This window comes from Dipodomys spectabilis, unplaced genomic scaffold, assembly GCF_019054845.1.
Source record: "Dipodomys spectabilis isolate Male_0828 unplaced genomic scaffold, ASM1905484v1 ptg000095l, whole genome shotgun sequence".
Classification (NCBI taxonomy): Eukaryota; Metazoa; Chordata; class Mammalia; order Rodentia; family Heteromyidae; genus Dipodomys; species Dipodomys spectabilis.
The window spans coordinates 44464068-44481821 of record NW_024870772.1 but is presented as its reverse complement, the minus strand read 5'-3'; the positions used below and the strand labels follow the sequence as shown (position 1 = coordinate 44481821).

The window sequence follows — 17754 nt, the reverse complement described above, 5'->3', positions numbered from 1 at the left end:
CCTTCCTTCCTTCCTTCCTTCCTTCCTTCCTTCCTTTCCTTCCTTCTTTCTTTCTTTTTTTCTTCTTTCTTCCTTTCCTTTCTCTTTCTTTCTTTTCCTTCCTTCCCTTCCTTCCTTTCCTTCCTTCCTTCCTTCCTTCCTTTTTTTTCTTTCTTTCCTTCCTTTCTTTTCTCTTTCTTCTTCTCTCTTTTTTTCTGACAAAAGGATGCTTTATTTCTCTTGTGAATATACAGAACCAAATGGGAGCTCTCAAAAGCTTGTTTAAGTTCTAGGCAAAATTTGTTCTCTTTACATTAAAAAGTCATTTCATTTTTGAGTTAAGATACAGTTATGAGGGGTTTCACTGTGACATTTCCATACATGCACACAGTGCATATTTTATGAATTCACCCCTTTTATTGTATTCACGTTGCTCACCTGTCTTCAACAACCTCTTTTCAAACAGCACTTGGTGGTTACATTATGCTGATTATCTCTCACTCCTATTCTCCCCTCAGTGTGGCCTCCTTTCGCCCTTCCCTTTCCCTCTTCCTCCCCAAGTCTCCAGTGGTTGTTGTACTTGCTCTTAAGCTCCTAGACTTCTGTGTTTACTAATAGAGAAGGACTGACAGTTGGAGAATTCAGCTATAGAAAGTACAGGGCCAGGAAAACACTTGCATGTCTTCTGATTTCTTTGGAGGCTAAAGACATCAGCCATATATCCCAGGGTCTTTCTGCTAAAAGTAAGTATCTGGTCTCCGAGATACCCTCGATGGCGTGATCCAGTATGCCACTGTGAAGGTCACCTCACCCGCTGACTTTAATAGCTTGGGGCTCAAGTAAAACCCCATTTGTTTTACCATGTGCCAACCCTCTCAGGGTCACAAAAGTCTCATCATCTCGGGTCCCCACTGACCCACTGGGTTGGGCTCTACAACAATCCTAACAAGGTATGCAAATATGCTAAAATAGGAGTGCCATTAAGGATGAAGATGGGAATCATCACTAGGCATTTGATCCACTTCATTGCCTTCTGCTACATGGGCTTGCTTCCCTGTTCTCTAGACTGTCATCATCTCTAAATTTTTATTTTTTCCTTATAACATTCATATGCTGTTGACTTGGAGTCACATTTCTAGGGAGGAGGTGGGCTGCTGGCTGCTTTCTAGGAACCAGCTCTGGAGAAAGCTTCTCCTTTCTGTTCTGAGCACTTCAAGGGTCTGTGGTCACTGGCTTGGCCCAGGAGACCCATTTTCTTGTTATTATTACACAGAACAGCAGAATGGGGAGCAGAACTTAAATTTTTGTTGTGGACTAGAATCTGGGCTGGTCAACTACTTCTTAGGTCAACTCTGGTCTACCACTTGCACTGGTGAGTTAAGTTTTGTTTTTGTTTTTTTGTTTTTTGTTTTTGCCGGTCATGGGGCCTGAACTCTGGGCCTGGGCGCTGTCTCTCAGCTCTTCAGCTCAAGGCTAGCGCTCTACCACTGGAGCCACAGCACCACTTCCAGCTTTTTCTGTTTATGTGGTGCTGAGGAATCGAACCCAGGGCCTCATGCTTGCAAGGCATGCACTCTACCGCTGGGCTACCTTCCCAGCCTCTGAATTAAGTTTTATTGCAACTCAGCCACTCCCATTCATTTACATTTTATTTATCATGCCACAATTGAAGTGGAGATTGACAAAGATTAAAATATTACTGACAAAGTTTAAGACATTTATTATCTAGCCCTTTTCAGAAAAAGTCTGCTCACTCATGGCCTAGAATTTAGAAGAGACCATGTATTTTCTTTAAAAAAATTTTATTTACATTGGAGCAGAATATTACAATCCCAAGTCCTGGGAAGTCCAGGGTGTTTGAGGAAGGATCTAAAGCCCTTGCTACAGGGTGGCCCACCTTAGGTTGCAGCTCAAGTCTGATGACTGGTAACAGCAGCCTGGAGGCCATGTGACAGCTGGTGTGAACACTTCCGGAGAAGAAACGTGGCTCCTGAGTAATTCAGGCAAGGAGCACCAGGCTGGTAAATGAACAACGCAGGTCCATGTTGTTTCTCTGTAAATATTAAATAGCATCAGGGACGCATTGCCCCTGATGCTAGCACTTGGCATTGCTGACATTGCAGTTGTAAACATATCCTTACAGGGAGACTTAAATGCCATTCACAGGGTGGCAGAATGGGACAATAGACCGGAAAAGCCAATGTTGGGTTAAAGCATCAGCTTTAATTAAGGCTCCCATGTCCTCACGAAGGCTAGCAGGGTACCAGTGTTCGCTCAGAAAGAGTATTTTGGGTGGCTTCCCACTGTGGGGGAAGGGTGACACTTGCTCATCTGTGCAGTCAGAAAACACTGGCTGAAACATTCCAAGTTATTAAAAAAATGAAGAACATAGGAGAGCCATGTATATTTCTTGAGAAAAGAAAACAGTGTAAAATGTGGCTCCTGTCACTTACAGAGCTATGGATGTGGCCCTTGGATTGTGCTTTTGAAAGTGGAAGAGTCTTATGAAGCCCGTCTAACCATTATGTTTCACATCCTATTATACTTTATCTCCAAAGACCGTGTCTGTCTGGGTGATCCAAATCAGCCTAGATGGTGGACTGATCTTCAGCCCATCATTCATGACAGTGAATGTGTTGTTGAAAAAGTATTTGCAAATCTAGGTTTGAGAACTGAAATTATTTAACTGCACCGGGAATCTGTGACTCATGCTAAATTCTTCAAAGCATATTAGCCACTTTGGTCCAAATCCAGATTTTCGTATGCTGCAGGGGTTTTGAAGGGAGGCATTTTGCAGTCTGATGTAAGCTGACAGCCATCTTAGGCTGCCTGTCAGCTCTAAGCAAGACTTGCAAATTTCTAGGGCCATTGTCCTGTGGAAATATAAATCTATGGGGGAGGGGAGACTCCAATAAGCCGTACTTTCTGTCATTGTGCTTGGATAGCTCTTAGAAGTCACTTGCTTTCTCTCCCACATTCAACATGTTGGCTTTAATTGTTTCACTTTCACAGCATGAAACATTTGCCAAGTCAGCTCTGGCTGACTGGGTTTTCTCTTCATCTTAAATAATTATACAAAGCATTTAAATTGTATAATGGAATATTCAAAATATATTTTAGGACTTAAGTTTGTGGAGAACTTATTTGCATAGAAATGTCAGTATTTTTTTCCACCATGTCCCTAGAAATACATTGTCTCAGCTAAGGAGGTGTGGCAGGGCCTCTGTGCTAATAAACCCCCAGAAACGGATTAACGTGTCCCAGATAGACCTGGAAATCCAGGCTGAGAACACTGGGGGACCTGAGCCTGTGGGTCTGAGTTTGTGTTTGGAAGACAAGCCATGATCAGATGTAGAACTCCTCCACGTCAGCCACTGCTGCTGCTGCTGCTGGTGGTGGTATATTTTGGTCAGCCCTTGTAGTTTTGGGGGCATCAGAAGGGAGCTGTGTGGATGATTCTCTGAGTGACGAGGCACTGAAAGCTGGGGGGGCAGTGATGGCTGTCTCTGAGGAGCTGGCAGACCCTTTGGTGAGGAAGGGGAGGGGAGTCCATGAGGATTCTGGGGTCATCCCACTGGCTGTAGGTAGAGGTCTTTCTTCTCTGGGATCCTTGTGTGCTGGCTTGTGGCTGTTGAATCTTTCAGAAGACAGGGAAGTTTCCACAGAACTGCAGAACGTACTTGGGGCAGAATATGCTGAGACCACTGATAGGTCGGAGGAGGACAGCCGCAGGCCTGTGTCTACATCTGTCTCCTGGGCCCCCTCTAAATCATCAATGGAGAAGAGGTGACCAGACTTCCTCTCTGATGCCCTGTGGCTTGGGGCATCGATGTTAGAAAACCACTGTGGTTCAGCTGAAGAGACTGAGGAGGGGCCTTGGGTGGGCAAACAAAACAAGGACTTGCTTCTCTGGAAAGACCAGGGAGGGCAAGGGATGCTACTGGCTAGTCTGGCACATTCCTGCTGCTGCTCAGGAGGCAAACTCCTCCGGCTGGGCACTGTGAATGGGGTTGGCTCTCTGATGCCCGGTGCATGGCTAGGTGCAGTGGTAGTGGGTGAAGGAGCATAATGAGGCTTCTTCTCATAGGAGTGGTGTGCTCTGTTGGGTTTGGTGAACTTCCTGTGCTTCTTCTGGGCCTATGAGAGGAGAAGGTAGACCTCGTTAGTCAGGAAATTTGCTGTTCAATGCTGCATGAAAACACTGCCAATCAGTGGAAACTTCCAGCAATGTCTCAGCAATAAAGCACTACCAGTAATTTTGTTCTCCAAAGACAGAAGCAGACAAAACAATGAAGAGGAGTCTGTGGCAGTCTGAGGACGAGCCACCTTTGAGGTGGGGGGAGATGCAGGCAGGTCCTCCTTACAATAGGGACCAATACTGCAGTCTTGAAGTATTGAACATGGGAATGTATCCAACAGGTTAGCAAAAATGGGCAAGTGCTTGGCTGAGCACGCTAATGAAGATAAAGAACTCTTGGGGGAATGCAAAAGGAATATGTGCAGGGTTTATGCTTTTCCTCAACCACATTGCCATGATCTTCCCCCTGTAGACATTGTTTGGACGGTACTGGCAGGAAGAGGAATGTGACTTTTGCCAGGGGCTGGATTACAGCACATGAGGTCCCCAGGACACAGTCCTCCTGGTAGCCTATGGTTCAGGATGAGGGGCTCTCAGGAGGTCAGCATTTGTTCACTTGCTCTTAGGCACTACTGATTCCTCTCTGTATTCTGCCCTTTCCGAAATTAAGATACATGAAAGGGAAGTTCTGAGCACAGATGGGTCCTGAGGATGCTGGTGGGTGAGTAGTTTCACCCTTAACACAGTGCCCTCATTGCTCACAAGGGCCCTCCACACACAGCCCACACTGAAGCTCTCCAGGCCCTTGCTTCTGCTGTACAGAACTGGGCCTTTCCCTTCCCACACACCAATCTACTTATTTGTTTCTCTCTGATTTTCTCAGTGACCTATGTCCAAGCCTATAGGCCAACCTCACAGTACAACGTTTCAATTCAGCGATGGGTAGAGGATAGTAGATCTAGCTTTAGAGAGGATTGGATCATCTGATGTATGAGCTGTGAAATACTGATTTTTCCTGGGGTGTTCAAGGGGACATTTCTATCTAGTCAGTATACAGCAGGCAGAGTCACTGGGCTTCACAACAAACACTTCTGCCTTCTCTGTCAAATGGGTTTTCCCATAGCCATGGAGGAGCTTCAGCTCAATGTGACACATACTCATGGAGGATCTGGGTTATAGAGAGGGAACTATGAGGAGGAAGAATCTGTTTATTTTTTTACCACATGGAATTTATACTCCATTGAAAGGGTGGAAGAGACAAGCAAGTAAGAGCCTAGATGATGTGAAGACAGGCCCTTTCAGGAACACTGAGGAAAGACCATGGTTGCTCAGGGCACAGTGGAGGAAGTCTGCCCATTCGTCTTGGAGAAGGGGCAACTGTGCACCTAGAGGTTGGCATGAGTGGAGAAGGTGAATGTTGGGGAGAGAAGCCAGCACAAGCAGAAGCCGTGGGCAGAGTCTGGCCTGGCTGCTGGCCAGAGAGGTGGAAAGCAGTGATGGAAAGCCAAGTTGAGAATTGAGACTAGGGCCATGTTGGTCAAAGAGGTCTTGACCATGTGGGCAAACAATCCATGAACTTATTTTTCTGCTAGTGTCAGAGTCTTATATTTCTTCTCTGACTGTTCCTTTCATTGATTTCCAAGGTAATTTTTTTTTTGCCTTCTTCCAAAAATCTCTTAATCTTATAGATAGTTATTGACTTACTTCTTTCAAATACAGAGGGCCTTTTATGCAGAGCATCTCAAACGTGATTAGGCCTTGGGGAGTATTAAATATGCCCCAGGATACTGATTTTCTTTACCGGCATCCTTGTGTACCACGATCATATGAAAAAGACCCAGAGAGCAGGCACAGTTAACTTTGATAAGACAAGGGCTTAGACTCCAAGAATTAACAACACAGCATTCAAACATAATAAGGTGAGCTATGACTGCAGTCCACAGGGCAGAGAAGAGTGTAGTCAACTTGACAGGGGAGTTGAAACAGCATGGCTTGCTTTAGTAAGTCACGGTTGGATAGTATCTTGGAAGCTGGTATGGTATGAGTTAGCTGGAGGGCCAGGTATACAGGCCAGGAAGGCCATTGAGGCATAGGAGCAGCCATAAGAGTAGGGTTAGGGGCATGAATCAGAGTAGGGGGGGATCCTGAAGATTCTAAACTGGATCCTGAATCACATACAAATACAGGACACCACCATTGCAAATCTTGAAGACTGAGAGCAAAATGGCAGGAGGCAATGGGGTGAAGAACAAGTTAGATGCAGGCAGGGATGCTGTTCAGAAGATACGGCAATTGTCTTCATTTATTAAGATTCAGGACAAAGCAGCTGCATTTGCAATCCGTCACATGAGGGTCTTCTCCATCATGGATTCAGGTGGTCAGCATTTTCTGTGAATTCTCTGGCTGGCATTCCTCTCTGCACCCTTAGCCTCTGTATTCTGTTTGTTGGTTGTTCTCATGTCTTACTGTTCTCTGTCTGCAGGTTTTGAAATGCCAGCATCCTCTATTTGCATATGAATCAGGGCATGGTGTGACTTGTCTCTTTTAGATTTTTCAAGATTCTCACATAATGAAAATTCCAAGTTCCAGTTAGGATAGCTTAATGACTAAATGTGAGGAGCAGCGAGTAAGATCTCTGAGCACCTAAGTTATGGATCTTTAAGGGATATAAAGTGAACTGTGTTCAGTGTAGGTGGTAAATGGGCAAGGTGTGGTTCTTCTCACAATCCACAGCCAGTTGTCACCACAGAACTGGCTACAACAGCTCTAGACTTCACAGGGGTCTTATTAGATAAGGGTGTGGTTAGGTTCCTTTAGGTCTTGCTGCTCTGTTCCATTGTCCCCTGAACTCTCAGCTCTGCCCTGTGACTGACACGTCCTGTTCCCATTAATGTATGCTCTGCAAAGCTCTGTGCCAAGGAGGGAGGACCAGCTCAGCACACACTTTGCCTAGTGTCTGGCCTGCAACTGTAGTTCAGGCACCAATGGAAAGCCACTCCTTTGTGACAGGGTAAGGGGCAGTCCTAGAAGGCACAGCTGTCACAGCTGGGTGCTTGTTGGAGAGACCAACAATTTCTACAATCATTTGAGCTTGGATGAATAAGAGAGAAAACAAGTCATGAGCCTGTTGGGGAAGGAGGCTGCTTCTGGCTGGGAAGGTGACAATTCTCCTGGGTGTTCTCGTCTCATCTGCTTGTTAATAAGGACATGCCACCTTGTTATTTCCATCTCTTATTAGAGAAAGTGTTCTCAATGAGGATATTTAAGGCTGAATCTGCATGGAACAGGAAGCCAGTGGGGAAGCCACAGCAGCATGTGATGCCCAAGGTGTCAAGGTTTCCGTGGAAGGAACAGCTAGGGCATGCCTTAGCCTTTCCATTGTCAAGGAGAAGGAAGGTGTTGAATCGGACTTAAAAATCAGGCATGACTGGCAGAAGGTGACTATTTTAGCAGAGATTTTCATTACTAATTGTTGAACACTTACCTGGACTCTGTTTTTTACTGCATGGTGAAGGCAGGAGGCCAGAGAAATGCTGCATTGTGCTACCCTCAGTTTTTTTCACTGGCAGTGTCCATATGCATAGTGGAGGTGCCTGCTGGGTGCGTGGATTCAGAGCTGGCACAGGTCTTTGGATTAATTGTTGGATGTTCTGGGGGCAGGAGATGGAGGGAGGGTGACTGGACAGCCTCCCCATCATGGCCTCCATCTGGGCCCAGGGCCAATGCACATTCAGGATCTGCTTGGAGCTAACCTGGTGCTATCTTCTGACAGCCCAGTGACAGAGGGGTCCCTAAAAGCAGGGTTTTATCTAACCTGAGATAACTCACATAGGCAAAGGATAGAGTTTATGTCCATTCCCCTGAGGGCGGCTCTGTTTCCTGCCTCTCTTGTTTGCCGGACTGGGAATGCCAGAGGCTAAGGATGAATGATGGCAAATGTTTTCAGGGACTCTCCCCCAGCAGATCTTCCCAGAATGAAATAAGAGCCTATGTCTTCCTCCCATTGCTTTCAGCTCCCAGGGGCCTCCAATGACAGCAGCAGTGGCACGAAACCAGCTTTCTTTTCTTCCCTGTGAAGCAGTCCAGACCTGGCGTCCCCCTGGAATCCAGAAGTTCCCTTTGCTGCTATTTAAGGAACTTCTGCAAAGGAACAGGGTAGCATTTGCATAAATTAATCTGCCTAGAGAAACTGGCCAGGATCTGGTGATGGTCCTTGAGTCATTAGAAATATTGGAATTTAGCAGTGGACCTGGGAACTCTTCCTGCAACTGTAAGCATTAGGCACTGTGCCTAGGAGATTGGAATGTCTCTGCAGCACCATCAGGCTAAGGATCTTTCGCAAGGGCCTGGGTATTAAGAGGCTCATTCCTGGGCACATGGGAGGATCTCTTCATCTGAAATCACTAGTAAAGGATGACTCCACTCCTTCTCCAGGAGCTCCAGCAGTCTTCTTGATTTGTTCAGGTCAAGGTGTTCTCCTCCAGCCTCACCCGATTTCTGAGTAAGGCTATTTCCTCTTGCTCTGTCCGTGGCCTGAAGAAGACCTGCATAGCACTGTCTGCTGTTCACTGAGCCAACAATGAACCTTCAACCCATGGGTTAAGAAAAGCAAGGGGCATCTCAGGAAACTGAGCAGTAGTAGGTTCACATGAAAAGTCACATGCTTGTTCTGAAACAAAACATGACAAGTTTGTCTCTTCCTTCACTCTGCTCCACAATATTTTCAAGAAAGTACTTGTTAAGGATGCTGCCCACAGGCAAAGCCTCTCATTCCTTGAATTATAAGGAGTCTGGGGGAATCTGAAAGATTCAGTTTAACCTAAGGTTCCTCACACACAACACAGCTGAGCTGAGACTGGACAGTTCTCTTCTGGGAAGTGCTATCTTGTGCAGATATTATTAAATGACCTCAAGCAGGACACAGGAAGCACGCTGAGAAGAAACATGCGGAGGCTGACTTTGAACTGTGACCCTCAGATTTCAGACTCCTGAGTAGTTAGGATAACAGACATGAGCACCAACTTCTGGCTCTTGTGAACTTTTACATTTGGGTTATCCTCAAGCTATGACCCCTGATCTCAGACAACCACGTTGCTACTACAGGCATGAATCACCAAGCTCTGCTTACCTCGGACCATCTGCACTTAGAAAGCTAGAGGAAGAGGTGATTGCCGGCATGTAAAAATAAAATTTTTCTCTTTGTCTTACCTCCCTCTTTTATTTATAATTCCTTTTTTTTTTTTTTTTGTCAGTCTTGGGGCCTGAACTCTGGGTCTGGGTGCTGTCCCTGAGCTCTTCAGCTCAAGTGCCACTGCTTATGTGGTGCTGAGGAATCGAATCCAGGGACTCATGTATGCAAGGCAAACACTCTACCACTGAGCCACCTTCCCAGCCCAGACTTCCTTCTTTTTACATAGGTATTTTGTATAAGGCACACTGAACTTGTTTCTTGATTTAACCTGTGTGGGAAATCACACAGATAATGGAAATTCTGTGCATGGAGTTTCCACTGCCATGTTTACCTCTCCATGATTTTTTACTTTGTTCTCATCATACTTTGTCCTTTCGTAACAAAACTTACTTTCTGTTCTTGAACCTCATCAGCTCTAACCATGTCTATTTATGCCTCTCAAAAGTGTGCTCTTGTAGGAGTATCTGTTAAATCACTTAGAACGAGACGACTGAATGCATTTGTAACAGGAATGCCAGAAACACGAGGCTGCTTACATCACTGGAGATTGGCTGACCCAGAACACAGGTCTGTGTGGAACAAAAGCCTCATCCAGCCCAGCTCAGACCATAGAGACGTCATTGCCATTGTAGGTTCTAAAAAGTAAAGACAGGTCTATTTTTTTTTTCATGAAGCTGCCCAAGTGGGGAAGGTGTTGATTGCTGAGATTGGTCTTAAAATCACAATGCTGTACTCAGCAGACAGTGAAGGCCAGCATCCCCGTATCTTAGTACTCAGGGAACATGTCAGAACTTACTTTCACTACAATCCACCAAGCAGTTATCATTACAGCCCAAGGTGCCCTCCTGGCTGGAAATCTGGGTGGGCTTTTTTGAGTAGTAAAATGAAATTGAAAACTTTAAGTAACAATAACTTTAAAATCCCATCTTAAGGTGGCTCAGTGGTAGAGTGTTTGCTTTGCATGCATGAAGCCCTGGGTTTGATTCCTCAGTATCACATAAGCAGAAAAAGCCAGAAATGGTGCTGTGGCTCAAGTGGTAGAGCACTAGCCTTGAGCTGAAGAGCCGAGGGACAGCACCCAGACCCAGAGTTTAAGCCCCACGACCAAAAATCCCAGCATAGAATAACACTAGTCAAGACAGACACACAATAACAGAAGGACCTAGAGATAGGAGACCTGGACGGATGTTCAGTGATGTCAGGATGTCAATGAACTAATTAGCAACTTCACTAAGATGTGGTGGGAAATGAGTCTCTTCATACTGTGAGCAATGAATTATCTCAGGTTTACACTTGCAAGAGATGGCAACAACCTGACAGTTTCCTGTCTACCTGAAGAGGTACCAGTTATTTCGACTTGCTAGCTATGTAAAGGCTGGAGGATAGATCTGGGTCTGTCTTCTCTGGTTTGAGTTGGGCTCACCAGGAGTTACAGAAGCCCTTCAAGAGGGTGAATCGCATCCCCATTGCCGTGGGAATGCCAGAGCCTCGAGTAAGAAAGGCCACCTTGGGAACTCAGTGAATTACAATGGCCACTAACCCTTAACTCTCCCTGTTCAGTAACAAGTCAATTATTATTATCACTTTCAAGCACATTTGTCTTAAACACTGACTTGTGTGCAACTCACAAATTTTATTTTCTGTTAATAAATCTAGACAATATAAACAATTATTTTAAAGGGGATTTAGTAGCAAAACTCATTCTCTTTAATATGTTAAACAGTTTTTAAAAAAACTATGTGTGATGGCAAATAACTATAATTCTAGCTATTCATGTAGTAGAATTAGGACTGCAGCCAGTGATCTACCTTAGCAAAAGTGAGAAAACATATCTGAAAAAGCAAGAACTAAAAGCAAGAGCACTTGGGGCATGGCTTAAGTGGGAGAATGCGTGCCTAGCAAGTATGAGGCTCTGAGTTCAATTCCCTGAATAAAAGCAATTCCCAAATGTTTTTTATACATGCCTTGCTTTGCCTTCCTCCTCTCTTTCCCTTACCTTTCCTTCTTCTTCCTCTCTGCTCCCTTCTCTCCTCTCCCCTTTCTTTCTTCTAGTCTTCCTGGTTTTTTTGGGGGGGGGGGAACGGTGCTGGGGATGTAACTTAGGGCCTTACAAAGATTAGGCAAGTGCTCCACTGCTAAGCCACATCCTCAGCTCCTTGGTTATATTTAAACTAGATCAGTGGTCTCATGATAAGCACTGGGGTTTGAACTCAGGGCCTTGAACTTGCTAGGCATGCAGTCTACTACTTGAGACATTCTTCTACCTAAAACTTTTTTTTAATGATTTTTTTATTGTGAAAATACTGTACAGAGGAGTTACAATTACATGGGCAAAATAATGAGTACATTTCTTATCAAGCAATGTTGCCTCCTCTTTTGTTTCCCCTTCCTATCCCTTCCCATCTCCCCTTCTCCTGTCCCCCTAAAACTATTTTTTATAGGATGATATTTTTCAATTGTCAAGGTGATGTACAGAGGGGTAACAGTTACATAAGTAAGGCAATAAGTATATATCGTCAAATTTATTACCCCTTCCCTCATTTTTCTCCTACCTTCCCTTCCCACCTAAAGCTTTTGAGATAAAACTATTCATTTAAGTCTAATCAATTAAACATATAAACAAGTGAACATTAATCCCTCTTAAAACTCTGTATGTTGCATATTACTAAAACTTTACTACTTTAGCCCTCAAAAGTTCAAATCTAAGGGCTGGGAGTAGAGTTACTCACTGATAATCCAAGCTACTCAGGAGGTAAAGGTAAAAGGATCAACTACCTAGGCAAAACTAGAGAAACCTTATCAGAGAAACAAAGCAGAAAGAAAAAAGTACAAATCTAAATTAAGCCTAAACCACATTTAAAACTGTAATAACAAGACTGACCTCTAGTTTTAAAAGGCCAAAGTTTCCAAGACACAACAGAGACTTAAACTACCAAACATGAACAAATTGTTTCTGAAACTGACACAAGAATGTTAATATTATGGGTTTTGTTTACTGTAGTCATTTTAGCTTTAATTCTAAATATTTCTGGGCTTAGTGTCCACTGCAGGGACAGTTACGTCATCCTACAGAGGTTTGGGTTTTTTGTTTTTTTTTTCTTCTGAATGACTTGAGGTAGCTGAGAGGCATCCAACAAAGAAAAAGTAGCTCCATTGTTCCTGGCTGCTTTATTTTTTATTTTTTTTTGGGGTCCGGTCATGGGGCTTGAACTCTGGGCCTGGGCGCTGTCCCTCAGCTCTTCAGCTCAAGGCTAGCGTGCTACCACTTGAGCCACAGTGCCACTTCCGGCTTTTTTCTTTTTGCTTATGTGGTGCTGAGGAATCGAACCCAGGGCCTCAGGCATGCAAGGCAAGCACTCTACCACTGAGCCACCTTCCCAGCCCCGTTCCTGGCTGCTTTAATGGATATTCCAGAACTTAAAGGGTGGTTCATATGGCCCATCTCTCTCCACCTAAATCCCTAATCCCACTCTGCTGACAGATTTCTGCAACTCCCACTCAGTTTCTATGACTGCTTCTTTGGCTTTTTTTTTGTTTTTCTGATATTTATGCAATCACTGGGAGATGTAGATCTCTCCCAAGACTGCTGCTTCGGCAGGCCTCTGACAGCCTGGTGCTCTTGGACTCTTGGAAGAGAGGGCAGAGGCCACTGGAAGGCCAGACTGTTTGCAATATTCCACTCAAGAACAGCACTAAAGAAGCAACTTTTTTCTCAATTTCAGTTTCTGGATGCCAGTGTGACATCTGGTACACAGAATTACAACTAGGGAGGCCACATTGGGCCACCCTAGTGTAGTGCTCTGGTAGTACCTTTGTGAATAAGGAAGGGGACTCTCAACCAAGAACTGCTGGGAAGGAAACACCTTAGCTGGCCACAGCTGACCAGTGCTGAATATTACACTGACACTCAGACCAAGTCTTAGATGGGTCAAAAAAACCTGCTTGTCATTACCAACTAAAGTATTTTTAGCATTTACATTTGTCTAAATGTCTTTTAGATCAGAAAAGGACCAGACTCAAGAGAGAAAAGAAAGAAAAGGAAAAAGAGAGAGGAAAAAGAGAGAGAGGGAGAGGAAAAAAGCTATGTGAGAAGAAGCCTGTGAAACCCAATTTATAGAAAATGAACAAGTCAATAGCTTTATGACTTAGTTGTGGCTTTGGCCTTGAAGTCTGAGGTATTTTGTTTGTTGGTTTGTTTGTTTACAAAGTCCAAGGGATAAAAATCGACTTGAAATATTTATAACCAATGCATCAGATAAGCAATACACTGGAATCAGAGAAAAAGTACCTAGATTTGGGATGTTGAAAATATAAAAATATAAAATAGTACACATTAACATATTTAAATGAATAATATAACTATGCAAAAGGAGAAGAATGATCTGGGTGCCACTAGTAATTCACACTTGTAATACTAGCTACTCAGAGGCTGAAATCTGAGGATTATTGTTCAAAATCCATCTGAGTAGAAAAGTCCACGAGACTCTTACTTCCAATTAACTATCAGAAAGTCAGAAATGGAGTCGTGGCTCAAGTGGTAGAGTACCAGCCTTGAGTGGGAAAGCTAAGGGATGGCACTCAGGCCCAGTATTAAGTCCCAGTACTGGCACACCAAGCCAACTAAACCAAACACCCCCTCAAAACAACAACAACAACAACAACAACAACATGAATAACAACACACATGATCATTTCTTCCAAAGGAGGTTTATCTAGATGTTTCCAGAGGGGTTGACTTATATTATCAAGAGATCTTGGAGGATAAGGACATTTCTTGCTGACTAAAGTAACTACATATCCTTCAGTTTATACTCTGGTTTCTCTCCAGATTGTATAAATCTTTCGCCCTATACATATCCTTCAGATTTGATGGTTTATTAGTGGGGTTTTGATAAACAGAACCAACTTCACATTATAAGTTTTAGAGGGCAGGTTGAATCCATTTTCTCCTATTGCTCCTCAATATCCTAAATGATTTTTTTTTTTTTGCCAGTCCTGGGGCTTGAACTCAGGGCCTGGGCATTGTCCTTGAGCTTCTTTTGCTCAAGGCTAGCACTCTACCACTTGAGCCACATGACCACTTCTGTTTATGTGGTATTGAGGAATCGAACCCAGGGCCTCATGCATGCTAGGCAAGCACTCTACTACTAAATCACATTCCCAACCTCCTAAATGATATGTCTTGTTTCTTGTTTCTTATCTGCCTCCCCCTGCTAGAAGATAATTTCACTAGGGCAGGGACTTCTGCCTAGAAACACAGACATTCTATAGTTAGCTGCATGAATAACTAGTTAGGCATGATGTTAATTTCTCATGGTGTAAAAGATTACAGGTATGTGTGATGCCATGGCGCAATGACTATAATGATTGGTTATAGTAGCAGACACTGTGGTAGGATGTGTCTTGTTGCTAAGTATCAGTGTGATGGCCATGTGCATAGTGGCAGCCAGGGCCCGATGGGAGCAAGGACCAAGGAACACAGCCACACTGGAGGCAGTCTGTTTGTCTCAAGTAAGTGGCCTTATCTTTTAGAATGACAACACTCGAGCTTTTCACTCTTGCCACTTATTCACTACTTCCTGACATTTTTGCACCTTGCCGCATTGTTACCAGGAAGCTGCTGGTCTGTGTGGCTTATAATGAGTTTCATCACCTTCTGAGATTTGGTTGATACACTGAACTGGCTTTAGGGTTGGAGAGATAGGTTCCTTGTCAGTAATGTAAACGATACCTTGAGGTCATTATGCTAAGTAGAAGGAGCCAGTCACAAAAATGGTAAATAGATCCTGTTTATATGAGATACCTAGAGCTTGCGATATTAGAAAGACAGGAAACAGAATGCTTGTTTCCAAGGCTGGGGAAATGGGCAATAGCTAATCAGTACAGTCTCTATGTCTCTTTCTCTGTCTCTGTCTGTGTTGGTCTTGGGGTTATAAGTTCTAACTATGGTATGAATTCAAGGTTGTGAGCAATCTGTCTAGCAAGGTCCTCTACCGCTCAAGCCACATCTCCAGCCCTCTTTTCTCTGGTTACTTTAGAGATAGAGTTTTGCTTTTGCCTGAGGCTGACCTGGTCCGTGATCCTCCTACGTATGCTTTTGTGGCACAGGTGGGATGACAGGCATGAGTCATTGTATCCAGGTATTGGTTAAACAGGATCTTGTTGATGTTTTGAGTGGGTTGATCTTAAACTGTGATCTTCCTGATCTCAGCTACTTGGAAAAGTAGCTAGGATTACCTACTGCATCAGTTTGGGTATAGGCTTTCAGTCTTACAAGATGAGAAAGTTCTGGAAGTAAATGGAGGTGATGGTCATACACAGCATGAATTTATTTAATGACATTTGAATATAAATTTTTATAGTTAAAAATGAAAAAAAAAAAAGAGATTCCTGGAGTCCACAGGAGTCTTATTAAATCCTCCGCAGTACCTGTCTGTCTCTCCTCCTCTAGTCCATGTCCTGGCATTCCAAGATCAATGTCCAGTCAATCACCTTGTGAATGAAGAAGTGAAGTGAACTAGCTGTGTGGTTGAGACTGTAGAGGATCCTGGATGAGCACAGTCCTGGGATTCTGACTAGCAGTTCATTTCAAGTGGTAATAACTATATTTTGTTGTCAGGGATATTTTTCTTTTTAAATGTTATTTTTAAACTGTTACTTCTGTGGAAGTTCTTCTTTCCTGCTGCCTTAGGAGGACACAAAGTACAGCTGGTGACAACATTCTAGGGGAGGAAAACTCTTCTATAAGCCTCAGCACCATTGTCAAACCTGGCATCTCCAAAGACACCGAGAAACCTGCTTCCTACAGTTCCAGCCTAAAACAGCAGCCTCAATCTCATTGTGGACTTGACTTTGGGTCTTCCCTACATTTCTGTCTCTCTTTCTTTTTCCTTTGCAGTACTGAGGTTTGATCTGAGGGCCTTGTGTTTGCTATGCATTTTTCCACTTCAGCCAGCCCCACTTCTGTCTCTAAATGGATCCAAAGTTTCCTCTTAAGAAGTCCTCTGCCCTTGGCATGTACTCCCATGGTAGCAAGGGGCTCTCTATCCAGGACTCTGTCCTTAGCAGATCCCTGAGCTGCTCCTGCTTGGCTGAGCTTCAGCACATGTATCTATCCTCCACAGGAGACAAGTGTTCTCCCAGTAGTTGGCTCAGAGTAAGAAGGCAAACTCATTGTCATTGGCTAGCTACTCAAAGCCTGCAAACAGTCTTTGGGGGATTCTTTGCAAAGCCTCAGGAGCTGTAGGTGAGGCCTGCATTGTTCTGCCCAGGTTCTCAGTGCAGAAGCTTTTCTTGGATTATACCTGACTGGTATGCCTGGCCTGCACTTGCAAGTTCCACATGAGAATGAACCTTGTGAGCTCCAGGCGTGGTGAGTGCACAGGTGTGGTTGACACCACTGCTGATGGGCAAGAAGGGCAACTTTTCTTCCAAGAACCAGAACCAAAGATACTTGTGAAGCTGAAAAACATGGATTTTGCCTCATATCACTGATGACTCTCCATTTTGCTGCTGCTAAGAAACACCAAGTCAACTCTGGGCCTATTTTGGGGAACAGGGATGTCTAATAGAACTTTCTGGAGGGATGGGAATTTCCTGCATCTTGACTATTCAATATGGCAGCTATCAGCTACCACAGTGTGCAATGATGGCTGACGATGACTAAGGAATAGCACTCTGCGTGTGTGTGTGTGTGTGTGTGTGTGTGTGTGTGTGTGTGTGTGTGTGTGTGTCAGTACTGGGGCTTGAACTCAGGGCCTGGGCTCTGTCCTGAGATCCTGAGCTTTATCATTCAAGCTTTATCATTCTATTAATTGGAGATAAGAGTCTCCTAGACTTTCCTGCCTGGGATGGCTTTGAACTACAATCCTTAGATCTCAGCTCCTGAATAAATAGGATTGCATGTGTGAGCCACAGACATCCAGCTTCAGAAATGACATTTAAAATTTAACTTTTAATTTCAGTTTCAATGGCCACATGTGGCAAGTGGCTACCTTTGATCCACATATTCTAGAAACTACCTAGTCACTGAGATGGATTTTGGGTATCACTCTTGGCTGAAATCATTTTTCTAGTAATATTTGCTTTCTGCTTCAACTGTCAGTATCTAATTGCTTCTATCACTCTTCTTGTAAAGTCTCCATTTTTGTCAGCCATCTTAAATTTCTTAAATATGAGATCTACCTATAAATACTAAAATGAGAGATGATAACAGCCTTTTTCTAATCTTTTTTTGTTTTGACTGCATATTTCCCTGTTTCTATCTCATACCATACAGAGTAAGATGTGGGGGCTGGGAAGGTGGCTCAGTGGTAAAGTGCTTGCCTTGCATGCTTGAGGCCCTGGGTTCGATTCCTCAGCACCCATAAGCAAAAAAACAAGCCAGAAGTGGTGCTGTGGCTCAAGTGGTAGAGCGCTAGCCTTGAGCTGAAGAACTGAGGGGCAGCGCCCAGGCTCAGAGTTCAGGCCCACGACCGGACCCAAAATAAAAACCAAAACAGAGTAA

At 44.0% G+C, this 17754-nt stretch overlaps 1 protein-coding gene across 1 annotated transcript in view; it reads right to left on the bottom strand.

Moving 5' to 3' along the window:
- Window positions 1-1780: 1780 nt before the first annotated feature.
- Window positions 1781-17754, bottom strand: part of Fam124a (family with sequence similarity 124 member A) — a 48192-nt gene continuing 32218 nt past the window's right edge. The window contains exon 4 of the mRNA XM_042685520.1: window positions 1781-4116. Within this exon, the coding sequence (XP_042541454.1) occupies window positions 3325-4116 (792 nt within the window). The 3' untranslated portion in view covers window positions 1781-3324. The remainder of the gene's footprint in view (window positions 4117-17754) is intronic.